General features: G+C 43.1%; 1 protein-coding gene across 1 annotated transcript; it reads right to left on the minus strand.

Moving 5' to 3' along the window:
* Positions 1-15,436: 15,436 nt before the first annotated feature.
* On the minus strand, positions 15,437-21,490 carry LOC142498056 (nicotinamide N-methyltransferase-like). Its single transcript, XM_075606563.1, has 3 exons — positions 21,343-21,490; positions 20,984-21,191; positions 15,437-15,926 (listed from the first exon to the last, which is right to left on the minus strand). Exons 1-3 carry the CDS (start codon positions 21,488-21,490, stop codon positions 15,437-15,439), a joined length of 846 nt encoding a protein of 281 aa, XP_075462678.1.
* Positions 21,491-23,521: the final 2,031 nt, after the last annotated feature.

Genomic DNA, 23,521 nt, shown 5'->3' on the forward strand with positions numbered 1-23,521 from the left:
ACACACAGTGTCCCGTCCCCCACACACACACACACTGTGTCCCACATACACACACACACACACACACACACACTGCCCCCCCCCACACACACACACACACACACACACACACACACACACACACACACACACACACACACACACACACACACACACACACACACACACACACACACACACACACACACTGTGTCCCACACACACACAGTGTCACACACACACACACACACACACACACACACACACACACACACACACACACACACACACACACACACACACACACACACACACACACACACACACACACACACACACACACAGTGTCCACACACACACACACACACAAACACACACACACACACACACACACACACACACACACACACAGTGTCACACACACACAGAGTGTAACACACACACACCCAGTGTCACACACACACACACACACACACACAGTGTCACACACACACACACACACACACACACACACCAGTTGTAATCCAGGGGGAGCATGAAGGGAAAAGAACATAAAACAAGAAAAACAATCTAAGTGCAGACAATAAAATTCAAGTGATATAAATTCTGCGTTCTTTCTTGGCTCATATGTGATGTCTACTTACAAGATGTAAGTCAAAATCAAGCGGGTTTGACACTCAATGGTCTCTGCTGTGCAGGTATTCTCACCAGGTGATAGGGTCTCCAGCTCTCAGCTCCGCAGCAAAGTGTATGTAAAAGAAATACAAACCATAGTGCAGACCAGTATAATGTAAAAAAACTAGACTTTATTGGGTTTAAAAAATGAACACTTACAATAAAAACAAGTATTTCAGGCATGTACCACAATCATTGTGATCAAAGAGAGAAGATTTTTTGGTTTACACTACAGGCTCACCCGTCTCCTCCGGTGTGACTTGGTGTGGACCACCACTCTCAGGGACTTTGTACCTCCAGCGGTGGGCGCATTGATCCAGGTCTCTCTCCCCTCGTGGGTTCCCTCTTCTGTAGGTCGATCACCTTCCCATAACAGCTGCCCGCAGGCACTGTGGAGTTCTCCACTGGGATACAGTCTCTCGGATGGATGTTTCAGCTTCACTCGCACACCGATGCGTCACTTCCGCTCCGTACCGATACGTCACTTCCGGTCGCGGTTCTGTGAGTATCTGTCAGTAAATTTCTCCTCTCTTTTCTCTCCTCTCTTGGCGGCTACCACTCTACGCGTTTCGCCAAAAAAGGGTGTGTGGCTTCCTCAGGAGTGTACCGCCCCCTACTCTAAGGTGACATTATATACCTTCCTTAATTGGAATTTGATCTGGAACACTTGTGCATAAAAAACTGGTCTGCACTAATTACCATCTGTGCCTTTGTATGCATGAAGGAGCGCTTCCAAATAGGGAAAAAAACCTCTGACTCATGACAGGATTAACCTGTTACTTTCTGGAACCGCAATATGAGGTGATAAAACGGATAATACTCATAGCTTTTTTTATGGGTAATCTGATCGTCAGGAGGGTGATTCTATGGAATCTAAATTTTGTCCCAAAAAATTGGAAACAGTGTAATATAATAGGGATTAACTGTGGTAATATAGGGTTGAATCAGAATATTTTCATGCTGTATATGATTACATTAGCATATTTCTATCTAGCAGGGAAGGGGTTAAATTGTGTCTTATCATTGTTTCCATAATAGGGGAGATGTTACTTATTCTCACAAGTGGGCTTAGATTATTAATAAACAAATTTTACCTCATGTTCTTCAATGTATGAAAAAATGTTAATAAAAAATATATAAAAAAATATATAAAAAATATATATATTAATATATGGGAGAGCTCCATCATGTAAACAACTTAATACATTTGTAGGGATACACATACATATTCAAGAGGGGCTGGTTTCATAATCTATAATCTTATTTTTACTCTGACCTTTGTTAGGCATGGAAGTACCTTTTCTGATGGGAAATACAAAACATAATATTCTGCAGCATAGCACAACTGAATGTTTATATTCATTATAACTCTTATACAAATGCAATAAAGTCCTGAGTACAGTGCAAAACCTGGATGTAATACGCTAAGTACAGTAGTATACATTGACATATTTCTATTTTTCAGCATAGCACAAGTAGATATTTTTATATATTCATTACAATTTTATACAAATGTAATAAAATCCTTGGTTAAGTGCATAACCTGGGGAAACTGAGCTTCAGTGACATACAGTGACATAATTCCACTTATTTTACCTAAAAAACAGATAACTCATGCGTGCTGTGGAAGAGAAAAAAACAGAAGAGAGAACAGCAGATGGAGAAAACAGAGGAACTGGTTAGTTCAATCCAACAATACAAAATCTTATGTATCTACATGGTTTACAAGAAAGGTGCTATCTCAATTTCCATATTAAGGCCCCTGGGGGAGAGAGTCCGCAACCTATGACTCCAGAAAGTTTCCCTTCTCACGAGTTCCAGATTGCGATCTCCCCCCCGCCAGTGGCCCGCAACATGTTCAAACTTTTTTCCAGATGATCAATACTGATTTTGAAAACCTGGCGGCACATAAACAAAAACTAAGAGAAAATCTCACTAAACAAGAAAAAACAGCCTTGAAAGAAATCATAGATAATGAGGAATTAGTGATAAAACAGGCTGACAAGGGGGGAGGAACTGTCCTGATGGACAGGGATAAATACAACCAGGAATCTTTAAGACTACTGGGGGATGAAGAAACATACACTAAATTGAAAAAGAATCCAATAAATGAATTCACAGAGGAGTTGAGGTGTCTGTTGGAGAAGGGTAGGAACATGGAGGTGCTGGATGAGGGGGAGTATAAGTTTCTGTACAGTGACAAATCAAAAGTACCGGTATTTTACCAACTGCCAAAAATTCACAAGAGTGAGGTCAATCCCCCAGGCAGACCTATAGTCTCGGGGATTGACTCACTAACAGCCAATTTGTCACTGTACATAGACATATTCCTCCAGAAATATGTTACACAACAAAAGGCCTACTTAAAGGATACTACAGATTTATTGAACACTCTGAGTAAGGTGAGATGGGAAAAACAATTCATAATGGCGACATGCGATGTTGTGTCGCTATACACATCAATTGATCATACAAAAGGATGCAGAGCCATAAAAAGATTTTTATTGAAGGATGCAGACCTTGCAGATGTACAAGCGAATTTCATTATAGATGCAATTATGTTTATTCTACAGCACAACTTTTTCTGGTACGAGGGAAGTCATTACTTGCAGAAACGAGGAACGGCGATGGGGACCAGGTTCCAGGTTCACGTAGCACACACACACACACACACACACGTCGCCTCTCATTCCGGCCGCCGCCATCTTAGTTACTCCGCGAGGGAGGAAGGGGGTCCTTCCATCCGCCGCCATCTTAGGCGCCGCGTGGCATGGCAGCGGCAGGCTGCCCTGCCCACTGCCTGCCAGGGAGGGAGGTGAGTGGAGCGGGAGGGAGTGGAGCGGGAGGGAGGTGAGAGGAGCGGGAGGTGAGTGGAGCGGGAGGCGAGTGGAGCGGGAGGGAGCGGGAGGGAGGTGAGTGGGGAGGGAGGTGAGTGGAGCGGGAGGTGAGTTGAGCGGGAGGGAGTGGAGCAGGAGGGAGGTGAGTGGGGAGGGAGGTGTGTGGAGCGGGAGGGAGTGGAGCGGGAGGGAGATGAGTGGAGCGGGAGGTGAGTGGAGTGGGAGGTAAGTGGAGCAGGATGTGAGTGGGGAGGGAGGTGAGTGGAGCGGGATGTGAGTGGAGCAGGAGGGAGGTGAGTGGATCGGTAGGGAGGTGAGTGGAGCAGGAGGTGAGTGGAGCGGGAGGGAATGGAGCGGGATGGAGGTGAGAGGAGCAGGAGGGAGGTGAGTGGTGAGGGGAGTGGGGAGGGAGGTGAGTGGAGCGGGAGGCAGGTGAGTGGAGCGGGAGGGAGGTGAGTGGAGCAGGAGGTGAGTGGAGCGGGAGGTGAGTGGAGCGGGAGGGAGGTGAGTGGGGAGGGGAGAGGGGAGGGAGGTGAGTGGAGCGGGAGGGAGGTGGAGGGAGGTGAGTGGAGCGGGAGGGAGTGGAGCGGGAGGGAGGTGAGTGGGGAGTGGAGCGGGAGGGAGGTGAGTGGAGCAGGAGGTGAGTGGAGGGGAGATGAGTGGAGCACCGGGGAGCGGGGGAGGTGAGTGTGATGGGGGGAGAGGACAGAGAGAGAGGTGTGTGTGTGTGTGTGACACTTTGTGTGTGTGCGTGTGTGTGTGCGTGTTTGTGTGCGTGTGCGCGCGTGTGTGTGTGTGTGTGTGTGTGAGTGTGTGTGTGTGTGTGTGTGTGTGTGTGTGTGTGTGTGTGTGTGTGTGTGTGTGTGTGTGTGTGTGTGTGTGTGTGTGTGTGTGTGTGTGTGTGTGTGTGTGTGTGTGTGTGTGTTTCGTCACTCCGCCTCAGGCCAATGAGAGGTGTGGGGGCGGGCGGCCCAAGGGACCAATGAGATTTCCCCTAGGGACACAGGAAGATGCAGACAGGCATGCAGTGCTTTCACTAATATATAATAAGATATTGCTTATTAATATTGGCTGAATCTGATGATTCTTTAGTTAACCCATGCATGTACTGCTGCGGCACAGTTTATTCGAGCATTTGCCCATTCTGTGCCGCAGCAGTAGCCTGGCGCGCGCCCGAGAGTGACGGGCGCGCGCCGAAGCAGCGGAAGAGCGCCCTCCGATCGGGGCGCTCTCCCTACCGCTGCCGGGTCCGCCGGGTCCCCCGGAACCCCCTGCCGCTGTCCCGCGATCGCGGGACACCAGGGCTCCCTCGGGGAGCCCCTGGACGCGCGTGCAGGGGGCGCACGCTCCCGAAGACACGTGACCGCGCGTCTATGACGCGCGGCACGCCGAGGGGCGGCCACTAGCAAGCCGGGAAATCTCCCGGCTTGCGGATCTGGCCGCAGTGTAATAAACTGTGTCGCCAGTGTAATGTTGGTGGCAGGACATATTAATGCTCCTTTGTAATCCTCAGGGGAGCAAGAGGGGTATGTGCTTTGTGTAATCTTTAGTGGTGCTGGATGAAATACATTTATTTACAGTATGGGTGAAGTTGAAACTTAGGATCTGGCTCTTAAACCTTTAATTAACACATTATTAGCACATCGATTAATGTATAACAACTGTTGACTTTGTGGCTTTTTTGTGTCTTTATTATTCTTCTTTTTGCCATTTTGTTTTTCACCTATAATCTGTCCTACCATAAATACTGAAATTGTCAATTAATGTATAATCACAGTTCCTAAAGGTTACATGGTGTGGTCCATTTCTACAGAACCAGTCCCTACTAACAGCCTGGAGCTAAGGAGGAGAAAGGGTTCTTATGAAGTAGTTTAAGTTTTAAGTAGTTTGTGGAATGGTGAAATATTCAAGAGGATTTTCTTGCTTAGGGCGATAGATATTTGCAGTTCTGTGTGCTGCCCTTATACCATGTCTGATGGTCTTATTACAAAAAACATCTTATGTTTCCCATTCTCCAAGCTTGTATAATATACCTCTAGCAGTTCCGATATTGTTCCCTTTGCAAATTTTTACCTATAGTACTTTAATAAAGATTAGTATTAGTACTATCATGAAAGTATTATAATTATTTAATAATCCCCGTAAAACAGGGCATTATTGGCCAATAATGTCCTGGCTGGAAGCGTTGAAGGCCTGAGGCATCGCAGAGTGACTTTAACCCAGCCAGGGCATTATTTTTTCATTAGCTAATAGACACTTTTGTCTAAATATATAAATTGGAACTACGTTGATGCACCTCTGTAGGAAAAAGAAGTAAAGTATCAAATGAGAGGGGAGAGAGGTGAGGGGGGGTGGAGAGAGAGGTATGGGGGTGTAGAGGTAGGGGGGGGAGAGAGAGGTGGGGGGGAGAAGAGAGAGGTGGGGAGGGAGAAGAGAGAGGTGGGGGGGAGAAGAAAGCGGTGGGGGGGAGAAGAGAGAGGTGTGGGGGGAGAAGAGAGAGGTGGGGGGAGAAGAGAGATGTGGGGGTGGAGAAGAGAGAGGTGGGGGGGAGAAGAGAGATGTGGGGGGGGGAGAAGAGAGATTGGGGGGGAGAAGAGAGAGGTGGTGGGGAGAAAAGAGGGGTGAGGGGTGGGAGAAAGAGATGAGTGGTGGAAAGAAGAGTGAGGTGAGGGGGGAGAAGAGATAGAATAGGGGGGAGGGAACAGAGAGGAACGGAGATGCAGCTGGACCTTGGACCAGGAGAGGTATTTACTGTTAGCAGTTTTACATTTGAAAGGTTTTTTATTTATTAATGCTGGGGATTACTGAATGAATAATGCCCGAAATTGTAAACAATCAGAGAGCAGGGATTTCTAGAATGCCTGGCATTTTACAGCTTTAGCCAATAATAACCTACAAACACCTTATTATAAAGTAAAATAATATGACACATATTTAAATAACCTTATTCTTTTTTGATTACTTATTTTTTAATTACTTTTTCAAGAATGAGATGAATGGGGAACCAAAAAACAGAAGGGGGTGGGAAACAGGGGTAACCCCCAAATAACAGATATCCAGGTATATAACGGTAATAATATAGATTATGATAACACAGAGAATGGCCAATGCAAGGTTTTTAACAATCCGGCCAAATCCTGTGTCCCCATTTCACAACCAGTGTGTCCCCAGCAGAACTACTGTACTGTATGAGGCTAAAACTTCTTGGTGCTTTTTCATCTATTGACCGAGGGGTCCCAAACTGTATGGAAATACTTAAACATATGAGTTTCTCCATTTGATGTACATTGATTCTCTGTGTGGCCGTCCATTGGAAAAATAACTAGGGTTTTTTCCATGCCGTTGAAATATAGCATCTGGCTGCCATTAGGATATGGGAGATTAATTTAACCCAGTATATTTTAACCTCTGGACAGAACCTCCACATATGGGTCTTGACCAATATATGGCCACAGTTCCTCCAGCACCGACCCATGGCATGTGTAAATATCTGGCTTAATCTTTTGGGCATAAGGTACCATCTGAATATTTGTAAAAGTTCTCCCTAGCTGTGGTACATATAGAGGCCTTTAATGCATTCTCACAGATGTACTCATTTGAAATATCGGTTTGGAGATCAGTTTCTCAGTTCCTCACATAATTGTGGCTTGGACGGTCCCCAAGGGGGACTAACTCCTCATATAACATTATTATCCCTTTCTGGTAGCTCTTATTTCTACATAGCCCCCCAAAAAACTGTTGATGATGAAATGTCTAATTTGAAGATACCTAATATTCAGCGTTTGTTAGGGAATATTTCTAGATTAATGCCTCAAATTTTTATTATTTTCCCATAGATAGCACGTGTCCATTATCCAGAATATTCCTGTTTTTCCAAACATTGTACTTAATAGTGCTGTATCCCGAGTGAAATTTGTGTTGTGAAATAAGTGAATAAGTCTGGATGGGGATGACATCATCCTACATTTTGATGAATAAATCCTATCTTCAATGTTAACGTTATCACCTCAAATGTGACAAAGTGATGGTTCAAATAGAAAGGCGCTAAACAATAAAAGTGGTCACTGATTATAAAGTGACTAATTAGGTGAAAACACAAATATAAGTGAATTCAAATCCAAATGAATGTGCAAAAACAAATGTGCAAAAACAGTGTGATATAAATAAAGGTTGTGACTCCCTTCTCCGACCCTCTGATAGGGCTTGTCTTCACTCGTCCCCAGATGTAGAAACGTTTTCTCTCACAGTCCAGGGGGAGCATATAGGGAGAAAAACAACAATACAAAGCGATCTAAGTGTAGATGATAATGTTTGTGTGAATGAATTCAGATGTTATCTTGGCTATTCTGTATAGCCTACTCAAAAGATTTATGTGTAAATAGGGCAACATCAGTATATGAATTCCTCTAGGTTTATGTAGGATGTATTTCAGGTCACTGTTCGGCGAAGAAGGGAAGAAGAAGGGAGATGCAAAGAGAAGAAATGTATCCATTGCGCAGATCAAAATGATAAAAAGTATTTATATAATAATCACCAAAAATGCGCACTTACAATATAACAAATTAAAACCAGCATGTATCACTAATGTGAAAGCAGGAGAGATCACCCATGGCTTGCATAACAATTTTTGCTATTCTGAGGAGTGTCACACTACTGAGGAATCCGCAAATCCAATTGGCGAAATGCGTAAAGTGGGACTGCCCAGAATACCACTGAGAGGCGGAGAAACGCGCTGCCGACGAACCACGGAAGCCAAACCGGAAGTGACATACTATCCTGGAGACCACGACGTAGCTGAGCCCCTGCAGTTAATCGAGAGGCAGGCGACTGCACGCGGAGCATCCGGTAAATGCAAACGGAGGCGGTGTGGTGAGCAACAGCATTGGGGGATCTCTCCTGCTTTCACATTAGTGATACATGCCGGTTTTAATTTGTTATATTGTAAGTGTGCATTTTTGGAGATTATTGCATAAATACTTTTTATCATACCAAGATAACATCTGTATTCATTCACACAAGCATTATCATCTACACTTAGATCGCTTTGTATTGTTGTTTTTCTCCCTATATGCTCCCCGTGGACTGTGAAAGAAAACGTTTCACTCCACATTAAAGTGTAGCCAAGATATTTTTTTTTTAATCCTTTTCTAATCACAGGTAAGTTTTTAATGCAATTGTTAATAAATGCAGATTCTATGTCTACCCAACCACAACGCCTCATTCCCGAATACCAACATGTAATTTGTCTCTGGTGCAGTGGCGTAACCACCGTGCTGTGTGTGTGTGTGTGTGTGTGTTTGAAGGGGGGGGGGTGTGAGGAGTGGGCTGTAGGAGGGACAGAGGACGGGGGAAGAGTGATTGGGAGAAGAGTAAGAAAGGGGGGACTCAGAAGGCCGCTCACACGAGGACCCTAGTGGAAGCAACATTTTGTTTAGGGGGCCCTGTCAATTTTTGCAGGGGGGCAGAAAAATTTAGTTACGTCACTGCTCATGAGTGCCACTAGATAATATCGCCAAATGTCAGGCACTGCAATACCAATTTTGTCCTTGGTGCTAGTAGGACTGGCTTAGCAACTCTGTTTTTTTTATTTTTTATTTTTTTTAAATCCTGATAAATAAATCGCACTATTTTATTCTGCATATATGTTTTATATTTAAGTGGAAATTAAGTTGGTAAGGTCTTGAAGGGAGAATATTTATCATTACTGAGATTATGGTACACATCCATAATATGTCATTTATTCCATATTTGTAACTCCCTCTTCGTTTGGGTGATTAGATCTGAATATTTATCTCAATAGGGATTGATAGTCTTTAGTAAAGAATATGCCCAAGTATTTTAACTGTCTACTTCCATTTGTAATTGAAATTCAAGAAGTGAATTTTGTGACTTAGAATGGTTAAATTTTGGGCTTCCGTCATATCCATATTTATTTGGTACCATGATAGACTGCCAAATTCAGCAAGTGCAGCTTGTAGGTTGGAGACATGTGAACAGATTTCAAAATAGTCAAAATGATATAATCCACAAACAGTGGTAGGTTATATGTCTCGTCTCCTATCTTAATACCTTGAATATTGGACTCTCTCTTATTGTGACTGCACGTTGCACTATGTAAACAGGTCCCCAAGAGAACAGCCCTGCCTTGCCCCATTAGTGATTTTTATTTGATTAAAATCACCCCCAGGGAGTTTAAGGTATGACTCTTCAAATTCGAATGCTTCCAAGCTCTTATTATGGAATCTCCATGTCATCCTATCCAACGCCTTTTCTGTGTATAGGCTTAGTTAAATGGCTTTCAGTCTAGTGTAGTTCACATAATCTTGAATATTTATAATTTTCCTAATGTTATTCTACGCCTTTCCCTCGCTGATAAACCCCTCCTGCTCATTTTGTATTAGACGTGGAAGGATTAGATTTCATCTATTGACAAGGATCTTACTATACTGTATATGTTAAGACCTGTGTTAAGCAGGGAAATCATCCTGTACCTGCCACAGCTCACTTGGTCTTACCATCTTTATGGAGTATCACAATGCTTGTTCCAGTCATCTGGTCCGGGATCTGCACTCCCTCCAAAAATGTATTAAAAAGATCTATTAAGATTGGGGATAGGATATTAATGTAATTTTTGTAGTAAGTATTTGATAAGCCATTAGTTTCTGGGGTCTTCAAGGATTTTAATAACTTCTAATAATTTTAGTTTTTTTATTTTAATATTTGTGGTCTTAAGATCATCTTTTTACAATTTTGGTAGATTACATTTCTTCAAATACTGTATGTGCCCATTAATAACTCAGCTCTAGAGAGTTTGGACATTGGGTTTGCCAAGTCCAGATTATATACATGTAACGGTTTTTCTGGACCATCCTGACCCACCCAATCTCAGATTGGCCCCTGTGGTCTAACCGGTCCCCATTACATGGTCGTGTCTGGTTGTGCACCTGTTGGCAACAGGACTCCTGAGTCTCCCGCATGATGTTAGTATGAGGAATGTCAGACAGACAGGCAGCTGAGGTAGTGTACTTGAGTCCTACCTACTGTTGGTGCAGTGCCTCCACCTCATCAGGATTCCTGCGTCCACAGGGGAATGGTTGGTTCTGATGAGGACCTCCTCCGTGGTGCCTTCCTCTGATGAGTAATTCCAGACTCACACATGAGGGTGTTGATGAATAAGGGCATCTTTATTGATGGTTCAGGCAGACTGCCACTCGCAGCAAACAGCTCAGCCGCTCATTCTTCTACAGCCTGTCTTTCAGAAAAATCTGCCCTCCCAATTGAGTTGATCACCTCTCCCCTCAGGGAGATTACCACCCGCGCAAGTCCCTGAACACAGTGTAGGCGCTCTCTTGGCCTGTCAGTCTCACTGCTTACTATAGAACCATACTCTTGAACTTGAACCACTGTCAACCACTAACTTTGAGCAGTGCTGTGTCTTAAATAACAAAGGGAATAGCTCCACCTCCTGTGTAACTAACAGTGGACACAGGGTATGTTACCACTCCCCTGATGTACATATGACACCTCACCAGGGTGTGAAGGCAAACCTCCATGATTGATGCTGGCAATCCTGTATATTTTCCAGGCTTACTGCCAGCATGAGAGAGAACTGTATACCATTTTTAAAATTGGCTACATTCTCCCCCTGGTGAATCCCAACGGCCCATCTGGGACCTAAATTTGTCAGATCTTTTTCCAGGCAGCACTGCAAAACATAACAACACATGATACAAATTTCACATATACAGTTCTCATGATATTTTACATAATAACAGTCTCAACCAGTGCCTGCTGACCAGCAGACAGCACTGCTTCTAGAGAGTATCCCCCAGTATCTTCCTAATAATAGTGCCTGGGATCTGGCTTCTTTACTTCCCGGCCAGCGATATCCTTAACCGTCACACTATATTCCCTGGGTAGCGCAATCGCTGGCCTATATTCTACCCTGTGCATGAAGACATTGCGCCCAATGCTCCATACCCTCATTAATTGAGTTATCCTCTCCTCTGTTTTGAACCCAGCATACCCACCACCTTTGGTTATGATGTATTCCTCAATGGTTTCCCGTAACCATCCATGCCTCTGGTCCTTTATCTCCTGCATTAATGGCTCCATGACATAAGGGTACTCCAACCCGTGGGATTTCTTATACTTTGTAATTATGACCCTTTCAGCCCTGCTAGTCCTGATCAGCCTGGCGTTGCCTGCTCTGCCTGGCAACACCCATGACAAAGGTTCATATGGTTCTACGGGGTCCCTGAATCTACCTAACCCTTTGGGATCCACTACCCCCATATTGATGTCATGCCACCTTAGCCTAAGCTCTTCAAGCTGTTATTCCTCTGTGAACTCCCTTACTCCCCACCAGTAAACCACCACCCCTTCCCGGTATAATATGAAACGGGTGCGATCCAGCCAGGCCTCATACCCTTTGAATTTGGGCACCCACCACCTGGTCCCTCTCTCTGCGGCACTCGCTAGTACCGCTACAGTGCCCTCATTGTCCTCTAACTCCCCGCCAGAGGATATCCCCGAGGTGCCAGTAGATCTGGAGTTGGACCCTAACCTTTTGGGCCTACTGGGGACACTTGCAATACTGGTACACTCGCTGGACCCAGACACTTGTGTGTGTACACTCCCCCTCCCGACCCATCTTCCGACGTAAAACATTCGCAACTGTCCAAGTTTACCCCAGTCCGTTCTTCCGAAGTGGCTCGGGACTCGCCAGACAACCCTTGGATGGATTGGGACCCATAGGAAAAAGTGACAGGGGCAGGGGCTTTAACTATGGCCGGGGGTTGGGCATAGTGAAACACAGCCGGCATCCACGGGGCTACAACCTGCAACTTCTCGCTACCTTTCCCGGTGCCATCGGACTGGCCTTCCGGTTCTCCCGTCTCGCTGCTCCCAGGCTTCTGCAGGGCCTACCAGCTCATCCAGGATCCAGGCGATATGATACAGCTAGGTGGTCGCGAGGAAGCGGCCATTTTCCATCCGGTTCCGCAGTGTCCGCCAGAAGTGATGTCATCAATCTCGCGGGACTCGCTGCCGCCATCTTGGGTTGGGCTCCCGACCGGAACCTCTTCTTCCAGAACGACGTCAGCCGCCAGATTTGATGGTTCTGCTCTCCGCTCCGCTCGGGCCCGGACTAGGCCTTTCTCCGCCGTCGCCACCACCTGTGCCTGGGGAGGGTAAGGATGTTGCTTACCACTCCATCGGCTCGGGATGGTTCCTTCTCCGCCGTCGATTCCGCCAGTCACCATGGCCGTGGGCCTCCTCCGCTCCGGTTGCCTCTGCACCGGTGACATGAGACTCCACTCTGCCGTGACACAGACATTTGACAGTCTCTTTACCGCCCGCCTTGTGCACCAGGAGGCCGAATAGGAGTGAGCAGAGATGTCCAAATCTTCATCTGTTCTGCTAGCCATACTGACGACAGGAGACACTTTTTGCAGAGGTCTTTCCTGTTTGCCAGCTGCTCGCTACTGAAGGGCAGGGACTGGTTTAGTAACTCCTCCCTCCTCTAGCTCCATTCTTAATTGGCACAGCTGGAAACAACTCCCCCTGGTTGAGATTAGGGGAGGATCCCACAAGTTCACGGGGTGACCCAGCACTGGGGCTGAGCCTGTCACTTTCCGTGAGGGCGCGGCCACAGTTTTTTGTATAGCGCTCGTCGTCTGGCAAGCAGATTCTCCATCTCCACCACACACCACCACAATGTCCTTAATACTGTCCTCTGGGTTAGTACCCCGCGGTTCCAAACAGGACCAAAATGGCACGGCCACAGCCTTGGCACCACTCCACAGCATGCTCGCCAACGTCACTTTGGCAGCTTGCTCTTCAGTGGAATGCAAACCACGTGCGCTCCCTCCCTCTGTCTCCGTCCGCCATTGGAATTTCCGTGCCGCGCGGATCCTCCATTATTGCGGTTGCTATCCTTTCACTGTATCTGTTATTACACATGGAGCTCCTCTCTGTGGGGCAGCTTCCATACTGATGCAATAAAGAATGCTTACTGCCAGCATGAGAGAGAACTGTATATCATTTTTAAACATGGCTACATACACTGGCGACACACTTTATTCGAGCTCAGCTAGTCCCACGAATTCGGGTATACCCGGGTGTATTGAGGTTTGTGATTGTTTTCTGCCCGAGTGCATTGGGTTATTTTCCAGGCAGGGATTGAAGCATTTTATTCCCACTGGCTGCAATACTGCACAGTATATAAATAAACTGCATTACAATTCATGAATGTATGCCATCTGGTAGACACGCAAAGCATTGCAGCCTATTAAATCCTAATCATTATCATTTAACAGATCAGCCGCCCGTCAGCCAGGCATGAACCCAGGCTGGGAACGCAAATGCAATGGGGCTTGTCAGAGGTGAGGAGCGGCGCATTCCAGGTATCTGCCAGGTACATACTGGGTATTTGCTCGAATAAAGTGTGTCGTGCAGTACAGTAGCTTAGAGTAGAATGTGTGAGTCAGTGTGGGGTTAAACATAATGTCTGGCTTGAGGATATTTATCGTAATACGTAATTTCCCCATTCTTTAGTTTAAAAACTGAAATCTGTGTTTTAGACCCGAACCCTCTAAGTTTATAGACTAGGATCTTGCCCCCCTTATTACCCTTATCATAACAAGATGACTTAAGTGTTTTCTGTGTCTTCCAGCTGACTCTTTCTTAGTTCATCGCTAGCTTCAGTTACATTTTTATAGTAGAGTTCAACCCCGTTATAGCGCGATCCGCTACAATGCGGATCTGCTTATAACACGGTCCATGTGTGGCTCCTGATTTATAAAAATTTCCAAGTGTGTTTTTTTTTAATAACATTCAATGCTTTATTGACATACCCGGCATCTGCGACTTTCTCCTGTTTGCAGCTCTCTCCTCTCCCTGAGTCAATAGACTGCGTCCATGTGCGCGGCTTTCAATTTGACTTTAGAGTGCAGAGGAGGGTCACATGACCCCTGACCAATAACAGCCAAACAGTGAATACATTTTATATAATACACATTCAGAAATCGAACCCATGACCCTTTATATGGTAGTAGCAATTCTCTAGCTGCTACACCACAGAACCACAGGGACGCAGCATGGTGAAGCAGGGAGAGGAAAGAGCTGCAGATGCCGAATAAGTCCTCAATAATCGTGGCAGCCATTTCACAATCCCGGTTATACCTCGATCCCGGTAATAAAGCAGTCTCATTATGTGGACCATGTTATAACGGGGATATGCTGTATAACCTTATTCTAATTCTAACATATTAGTAAAGATAATGTAAAGGATACATAATAAAGGTCTTGTCATACATGTACATATATAGTGTATGTACACAAATATATACACATAATCCCTGTTATGTCACTGCAGCTACACATAAATGTTTACAATTCCTAGATAATATGAGATACAGTATTAGACCAGGGGAGGCCAACTCCAATCCTCAAAGGCCACCAACATGTCAGGTTTTCAGGATATCCCTGCTTCAGCACAAGTGGCTCAGTCATTATGACAGTAGGTCTTGAGGACTGGAGTTGTGGCTTTTGAGGACTGGAGTTGGCAACCCTTGTATTATATGGTGAGCAGCAGCAATGTGCATATGGGCAATTGGTTCCTTATATAAGTTGTAGTAGAGCCATAAGTGGGCTGATGGATCCAGTAATGATTTAATTTTCTTCAATATGTTTTCTTCTCCTTAAAGTCTTATTTCTTTCCCTCCATACCTCGCCCCTCCCACCATCCCCTTAAGGCTATAAATAAAAAGTTATTATACAATGCATTTTACTGCACATCTGTGTCTTCCCTGTACCTTTCGTTTTGTATCCCATAAAAAAAAACATAAAGTAAACAAAATTGGAAAAAAATGACAATTCCTAGAAATTTGGCAATTAATTTTATTATATAAGCAGTCACTGATATTTATGCTGCATCTTTTCCATTAAGTATATAAAGTATCAGATAAATTGCTGTATGTCTTTCTATTTTCAGAATTATTTGACTGCACCTCCCTCTCCTTGCGTGCTATTATAAAAAAAACATGCTTAATATCTGTTAAATCCCTGGTAGATTTATTAGACAATGTTTCCAAATTTTCAATGATGAACCCTGCATCACAAACGGCCTCTCTAACAAACTCCTCATCACATGACAGACAGAAGAACTTGTGCTCACCAATCATATAGAAGGATTGATTATATGTCCCCACAAGTAACATATGTCCCCCAATTTTTAGCATTGACGCTAGTTTTTTCAGATTGCTTCTGTAAGCCTGGTGGTCCTTGCTAACAACAAGTAAGACATACATGCAGAGGAGACAGTCCATCTGTGGTAGGACTACAGGCTCTAAAGGGTTATCTTTGGTTAAATCACATTTGACAATTCGTTTCACTGCTCTTCTTGCTTTGTCTTCCTTTCCTGGCCACTCCTCGCTGAAATGACAAAATGAAAAAGGGATCACATGGCAGTTTTCGAGAAAACAGTGGTACATGTAGAAAATAATATACACGTGTCACTCAAATGCCTAAAACAATTAAACAGTCAAAATAAGCGAAAGACTGCTTAGTAAATATATCCCTATCTGTCAGTGCAATACAGAATGGACTTTAACCGTTATCAGGTTGTACCAATTCCTGACATCTTTTACACCTTCCACACAGAAACAAAAGTTCTTTCACTGACCAAGTATAATTTTAAGGTACTCTTAATGAGACATTGAAAGATGTCAGCCTTCACATGATCACAAATTAAGGAGTATTTAAGAAATGAATTTTAATTATCCTTATTAGATACTGTACTTTCAACGCATTTCATGTATTATGCACCTTTCCTTATACTGTATGTATTTTTCTCTTCTAACCTATTTTAGGTAGAGTCCCAAACACTATATATATATCCCCTAAACCTCCCTCCAAATAGCATAGGGAGAGACACTTGTCCTAAAAATGGAGAAAACCTTAGACACTAGGATATTAAAGTACATTTAAATGACTTGCATCCCACACTTCCTTAAAGGATATCAACAAGAACTACTGTATATCGACAAGCATAAGGCACTTTGTCAGAAAAAGGTTAATGGTGTCAGACACAACATAATTACTGTAGAATTCCAAAACGCTGCTATTTAGCACATTAGCTAGTATTGGGAGCTAAAACAGCTACTGGGTAGCACCACTGTCACATCATACTTTAGTGCCCAATCTACCTTTGATTTTCATTCACGGATCCTATTTTGCTCACTCAACTGAAACAGTCCTCACTGAAATAACTAATGTCCTTCATGCTGCCAAAGACAGAGGTGATTACACTCTGCTCGTATTACTTGACCTCTCTGCAGCATTTGATACCGTGGACCACCCTCTTCTCCTTCACATTCTCCATACTCTTGGTATTCATAACAAAGATCTATACTGGATCTCATCTTACCTCTCCCATTGTACTTTCAGTGTCTCTTCTGTAAACACCTCCTTCTCCGCTATCGATCTATCTGTGGCATACCCAGGGCTTTGTCCTGGGACCTCTTCTCTTTTCTCTGTACACACTTTCTCTAAGTGACCTAATCACATCCCTTGGGTTTAAATATGACCTCTATGCTGACAACACACACATTTACCTTTCAACCCCTGAACATACACCTGCTGTACAGACCAATATTTCTGAATGTCTCTGCGAGATCATCTTGGATGGCCCTCTGTCGACTTAAACTTAACATGGCAAAAACAGAGCTCTTCATACTTCCTCCCAAACCTGGCCCCACTACCTCCTTCCACATTACTGTTGGAAGTACTATCATTCACCCAGTAGCACAAGTATACTGCCTAGGGGTCACACTCGACTCCTTTGTCATTCTCCTCTCACATTCAAAACATATCTAAAACATATCACTTTTTCCTCTGCAATATTACAAAATACACCCATTCCTCTGGTGCTTGACTGCTAAAGCTCTGACTAATGCCCTCATTTTCTCCCGTCTCAATTAGTGTAACCTCCTGCTGTTCGGCCTTTCTTCCTCTCACCATCCTCTCACCTGCCTCACCTACATTCTATCCTAAATACTGCTGCAAGAATCACTCTACTCTTTCCTAAATCTGTCTCAGCGTCTCCCCTGCTGAAATCACTTTTCTGGCTTCCTATCAAATTCTGCATCTCGCACTCAAACCTCCTCCTCACTTTTAAAGCTTTACACTCTTCTGCCCCTCCTTACATCTGCGCCCTAATTTCTCATTATGCACAATCCCGACTCTTGCGTTCTGCTCAAGGATGTCTGTTCTCTACAACTTTTGTACCTAAAGCCCTCTCCCAAACAATCATAAAATATATAGTGAGGAACACTATAGACATTGGGCCTGTTCTGGTTCTGGTTCAAATATTCTAAATGTGTTTTCTACAGCTGTGCCAGCCTTTCTTCTAAACCAGCCTAAGCCACGCCGCTCTCATAACCGTGGCCAGACGCGCTCTGTTATCTTATTTTTCCGAGCGGTTTTCATTTTTTTAGTGCTCACTTTTTTTGGTGTGGTCTGCAATACTGCAAAACCGTCTAGAAACTCAGGTGGGTCATCGCGAGCTGTTGTCTTAAAAATCTAATAGCAATTCAACCTACAGTACAGCCATACATTTCTGAAGGTCTGTATGTGTGCGTGCAGTAATTGTAAATTGGAAGATTTATATTTGAAGCAGAGATTAATTAACGTTCCGAGTTCATACTGTATACAGTAGTAGTATAAGGCTCCTTAGGGAGAAGTACAGTATTACAAAAATATAATGTTGCGTCTTCTTCCGAAAATAACATGATCACATTTCTATATGTATTATTTATTAATCAATACTTTTACTAGGCTTGCTCTTCTTCTCATACGGTTTTTATTTTATGCGCATGCGTGTATGTCTCATTGGAACATTGTTGAAACACATAGGCGTGTTACAGTACCACATTTCTGTGCATTAAACATTATTATAACCTTTTGAATATATTTATTTGAACTGATAATCCATCATACAGTGCTCTCCCCCTCGCCCCCGCACACACAAGGCTAAAGTATTTCAACTTCTTATCTACACCTCTCCCACACCATTCATTTGTAATGGATGGCTTTCTGGCTTGAATCTTCCCGAGTATGGCATCACATTCCCATGCGTGTATGACTTCCCATTCAATTAGAAGTTCAAGTTTAAAAAAAAAAAATTGGTTATCGACATGGGCTTGCATAACATTTCTGGATATTCTGAGAATCAATCACTACTGTTGCTTTTTAATTATACACTAGTCATGTACTGTACTGTACTGTACTTATTTTATGAGGTGTGTGGCATACTGTGATTTTTATTTGGCGGTTTGGGGATCTAAACATTATGTGACCTGTTGAAAATATTTCTTTGAACTCCTGTAGTAATCCAGCATACAGCGCTCTCCCCCTCCCCCCGCACACACACAAGGCTCAAGGATTTCCACTTCATATCGACACCTCTCCCAAACCATTCTGTAGTAATGCATGCCGCAGCTGTATGTGGGTTTGGAATATCAGGTTCTTGAAAATTCCAATTTTTACACACCGTGTGTTGTACATCTCTAATTAATGTTTTGTAAAATTCAGTGGATCAACCTCAAAAAGGGCGATTCACGTTTTGCGGGTTTTGTATTATTATTACCGATACACACCGCGGTTTCCGCAACCCATGGACGGATTTGTAGAATCCAATTCTTTAGAAGATTTTACACCATGAAGCGGATTTTGGGGCAAAATGCGAGATAATCCGGGAAACGGATTTGGGTGGATTTATCCATCTGTAATTACTAAGACAATTAAAATTCAAAATGAGCAGAAGGCTTCTCAGTAAGTATATCCCTATCTGTGTCAGTGCAGTACAGAACGGACTTAAATAAATATATTTCCATCACAACAATTTCTTTTAATCGGATTACCCCAATGTTTATTAATAATATTCTTGATATCATTTGCCTCTCTGCTGTAACTCGTGAGGAATGCGAGTTTTGCCTCATCCAGTGTCTCTCCCCTATCTATCTTGTACTTTCTTAGCCTGAGAAATATATTCCCATCACTACAATTTCCATGTTTAATAAAATTAAAAGAAATTGTAGTGATGGGAATATATTTATTTCTCAGGCTAAGAAAGTACAAGATAGATTTGTGGAGAAGAACTATAGGGGAGAGACACTGGACGAGGCAATGCGAAAGGTGTAGCTGGTTAACAGAGAGAATCCATTAAAACCTAGAATTAAAAATCCCAGGAATAACAATGATCTCTGACATTTTTTTGCCTCTCTCTTTTTGCTCTTTTCTTCCCGCCTCATACAGGGTATTTAGTAATGTGTTTACAAAGATGCATAATCATGTTATAAGCAGTAACCCGTATATAACTATACTAACCCCTTGTGTGATGGTGCAGTATATTATGTTTGTGTATACAGTAGGATAGATTTGTTGTAATATATAACACATTATTATTTACAATTGATTATTGTGTTACTGATATTTGTATTGGTGCACAGGCACATAAGAACCTAATTGGAAGTTGTATCCACAATATTTAGCATTTTTTGCTAATATATCCCAGTGAAAGTTGTCTGCATTAATAATAAGGTTTTTGCACTAACATTGAGACATCACTGAGTTAATCTATTCCCCCTTTTTCCATGTCAGCAGTGGTTCCTTTTTTGGACGATACTAAAGGCATCTTTGTAAGTCAGTTGGCTAATTAAACAGAGACTAATTAGAATTACTATAGCACTATAAGTGCCCTTATCCCTTTATCAATCAATTGGATTGACATTGGAGTTGAGATATAATTATATTGATTTTATACCTTTTACTATATTGATCTACACTATTAATGCATTTCTTTTCTTTGCATCTCCACACTTCATCGGAAATTAATACGGAGTACATCCTAACCTGAGTCCAGAGGAACACACTCACCACAGTATACCGAAGTTGCCCTAAAATCACTGATATTTTGTGAGTAGGCTGCACAAGAGAGCCAAAATTGCACATAATTTTATCCACACAATATTATGGTCTACACTTAGTTCATTGTGTTTTGTTGTTTTTCTCCCTACATGCTCCCACTGTAATTTGAGAAGCTAATTCTACATTTTGGGGATGAGTGAAGACAAACACTACCAGTGGTTTTGAGCAGGGGGTTACAACATTTATATATTCACATCACTGTTTTTGCACATTGATTGTCACTATCTTTCACGAGAGTATGTAAATTGTTGTTTATTGTTGATTGTCATTTTATAGTTAGTGACCACTTTTAGTGTTTAGCGCCTTCTTTTCACACTGTCACATTTGTCGGTGGTTTTACATGTAAATTTCATAACAAACATGGCATTTGTAGAATTGTCTCTCTTGTCTTTCTATAACTTGAATACATATTAAACACATTCATGCCTAATATTGAGCATTGAGATTCTTAATTTGATTTTTCTCACCTGGAAGATGATAATTTTTCCTGAAATATACTTTACCTCTTTCCTTCCAGATCACAAACTATTTTTGCAGTGTGAGACCAGTCAGCAGCTCCGGGCTCCTTGTTCTTCCACATTTCAAATTCCCTGATATTTGCATCAGTAAATTCTATCACATTGATCTCTTTGAAGTAATCACAGGCAGTTAAGAGATGGAAAGCGAGTGGTCCAGATGTAACATCGAGCAGTGTTTCCCCTCTCACACGACCTGCACCCAACGGTTAGAAAATAGGATAATATTGTTTTTCACATTAGCAAAGTATTGAAGAAAATATAAGTGCTTATTCACATGCTTCAGTTCCCCAAAAATGTAGATAATATTTTACAGTAAAATCAATATCAACTATAAATGAACGTACCTGAAGAGAAACATTTAAACAATTGTTTAATCGGATATACAACCGTCTCCTCAAACATATCATTAGTTCCATTATAGCAATATGTATCTATTAACCCTCTGGGATCAAACTCTTCATCATGGTATTGCTTGTGGAGACTGGAATCCATTGTGCGTCTCCTTGGTGTAACGATCCTGTTACTTCTATGTTGCACGTGTAGAAGCCTTAAGTTGCAGCTTGAGAAGGTAGAATAGAAGAAGCTTGGTTGGCATTGCAGTATTTCAGCAATTATCAGAGCATGTGATAAGCTTCTGTACAAACATTCACGTGGGATGGTGCTGATACGTGTTTGTTAATTTTGTAGGCTGAATAATGATTTGTCAATAGGATTATTGAAATAATCCATCTGACATGACAAGATAATAAGTTTGTGCATTTATTGTGGTCAATGAATCATCAAGTCTATATGCACTAATTATTTTGCTAATAAAAATTGCATTGTTTTGGATACGGTTTTGTGTCTAAAAAATATTGTGTTTTGTTTTTGCTTCTGGTTTCAACAAAACATAATTGGTCTGGTCCAGTTTCTTTTTATTGTCATGTTAATAGATAATATTATGATCAAAGATAATTGAGCAGTCCTGCTAACAGTCCTGGACACATATTGATCACAATATTTAGCTTTTATCATGTGAATATCATGTAATAATAAGAGGGTTTTGCACACACAGACATCCAGGTATAGTGAGGTAGTTAGCTTCCGGTGCTCTGGTTCTGGGGAGCTCCTGAAGTGCCCAAAATGATCCAATAGAGAAGAAGAAGCAGGCACACAGTCTTAATCAGCAGTTAAAAGGGTTTAATGTGCCAAGAAATCCAATGTTTCGGCAGTAATACTGAGCCTACACCTTAAGAAAGGCACTATTACTGCCGAAACATTGAATTTCTTGGCACATGTGGCAGGACGGCCTGTAGCCGAGGTCAGGGAACAGTCCACACGTGTAGTTTCAGGATGATGAAAAATGTTCAATGGCTTTATTTCTCCACAGTAACATAACATGCGGGTACACTGTCCCTTTTAACAAAATAAATCCTGCTCCATGATGGGAGAATAACTGACTAACACAACAGACCTATCAAGCAGGCTGGCTGGCTAAACCATAACCAAACCTTCAGAGTCTTTTAAGCAGTCATGAAAGCAAATGAAACAAATCTTACTTTGGCTGCAGTAAGTAGTGTTGTATCCTTCTGGCTAGCAGCACATCTATCCATGTGCTCTTGTCTGAGAGAGCCAGCTACTGCTGGTAACAAGATCCTTTTCTACCTTTCTGGCTCTCAGGTGTCAGCTTACTTCCTGACTACCTAAGTTAACCCTTATGAGTGCTGGATGAAGCATTCAGACATATGTCTCCCAGGCGTAACTGATAGGAGTTGACTTCACTCTGTCACATACCTCCCCTGTTTGTGTGTGGCTAGTGTCCCACACGGCTGAAGCCTGACCCTCTACTCCTTCCCTTGACAAAAAATCAGCATTTCCATGGTCCTTTCCAGGTCTATGCTGAATATCAAACGAGAAGGGTTGGAGGGCAATATACCACCTGGTAAACCTTGGATTTGTGTCCTTCATGGTGTTTAACCACTTCAAGGGCACATGGTCAGTGACCAGGGTGAAGTGTACTCCGGCGACATAATGTCTCAAGGCCTCAATTGCCCATTTTACAGCGAGGCACTCCTTCTCAATAACCGAATACCTCACTTCCCTTGGGAACAGCTTCCGGCTGATGAACAGTATGGGGTGCTCAACACCATCAAATTGCTGAGACAGCACTGCTCCCAGTCCTACCTCTGAGGCATCCGTCTGGATGATGAAGGGCTCTTTAAAATCTGGGCTCCGAAGAGCGGGGCTTTCTGACAGGCACTTTTTTAGCATCCCAAAGGCGTCTTGGCACTTCCAAGACCATTTAACTTGAGTTGGGGCACTCTTTCTTGTCAGATCTGTTAGGGGTGCAGAAATTTCCAAAAAATTGGGGATAAACCGCCGGTAATACCCTGCTAACCCCAAAAGGGAGCGGACCTGTGTCTTTGTCTGTGGGGTGGGGACTTCCTTTATGGCGGCCACCTTGCTAGCTAGTGGCCTTACTATGCCTCCCCCAATGGCATAGCCCAAGTACTTTGTAGTGGATTTACCCAGGGCACATTTTTT

This window comes from Ascaphus truei, chromosome 6, assembly GCF_040206685.1.
Source record: "Ascaphus truei isolate aAscTru1 chromosome 6, aAscTru1.hap1, whole genome shotgun sequence".
NCBI lineage: Eukaryota > Metazoa > Chordata > Amphibia > Anura > Ascaphidae > Ascaphus > Ascaphus truei.

Bases quoted from the DNA above. Each gene is read 5' to 3' on its own strand.
- LOC142498056 (XM_075606563.1), bottom strand. From the start codon at position 21,490: ATGGATTCCAGTCTCCACAAGCAATACCATGATGAAGAGTTTGATCCC. The intron at 21,192-21,342 runs GTACGTTCATTT...CGTTGGGTGCAG, and splicing joins GTTTAAATGTTTCTCTTCAG to GTCGTGTGAGAGGGGAAACA. The intron at 15,927-20,983 runs GTAAAGTATATT...TTGTCATTTCAG, and splicing joins TGTGATCTGGAAGGAAAGAG to CGAGGAGTGGCCAGGAAAGG.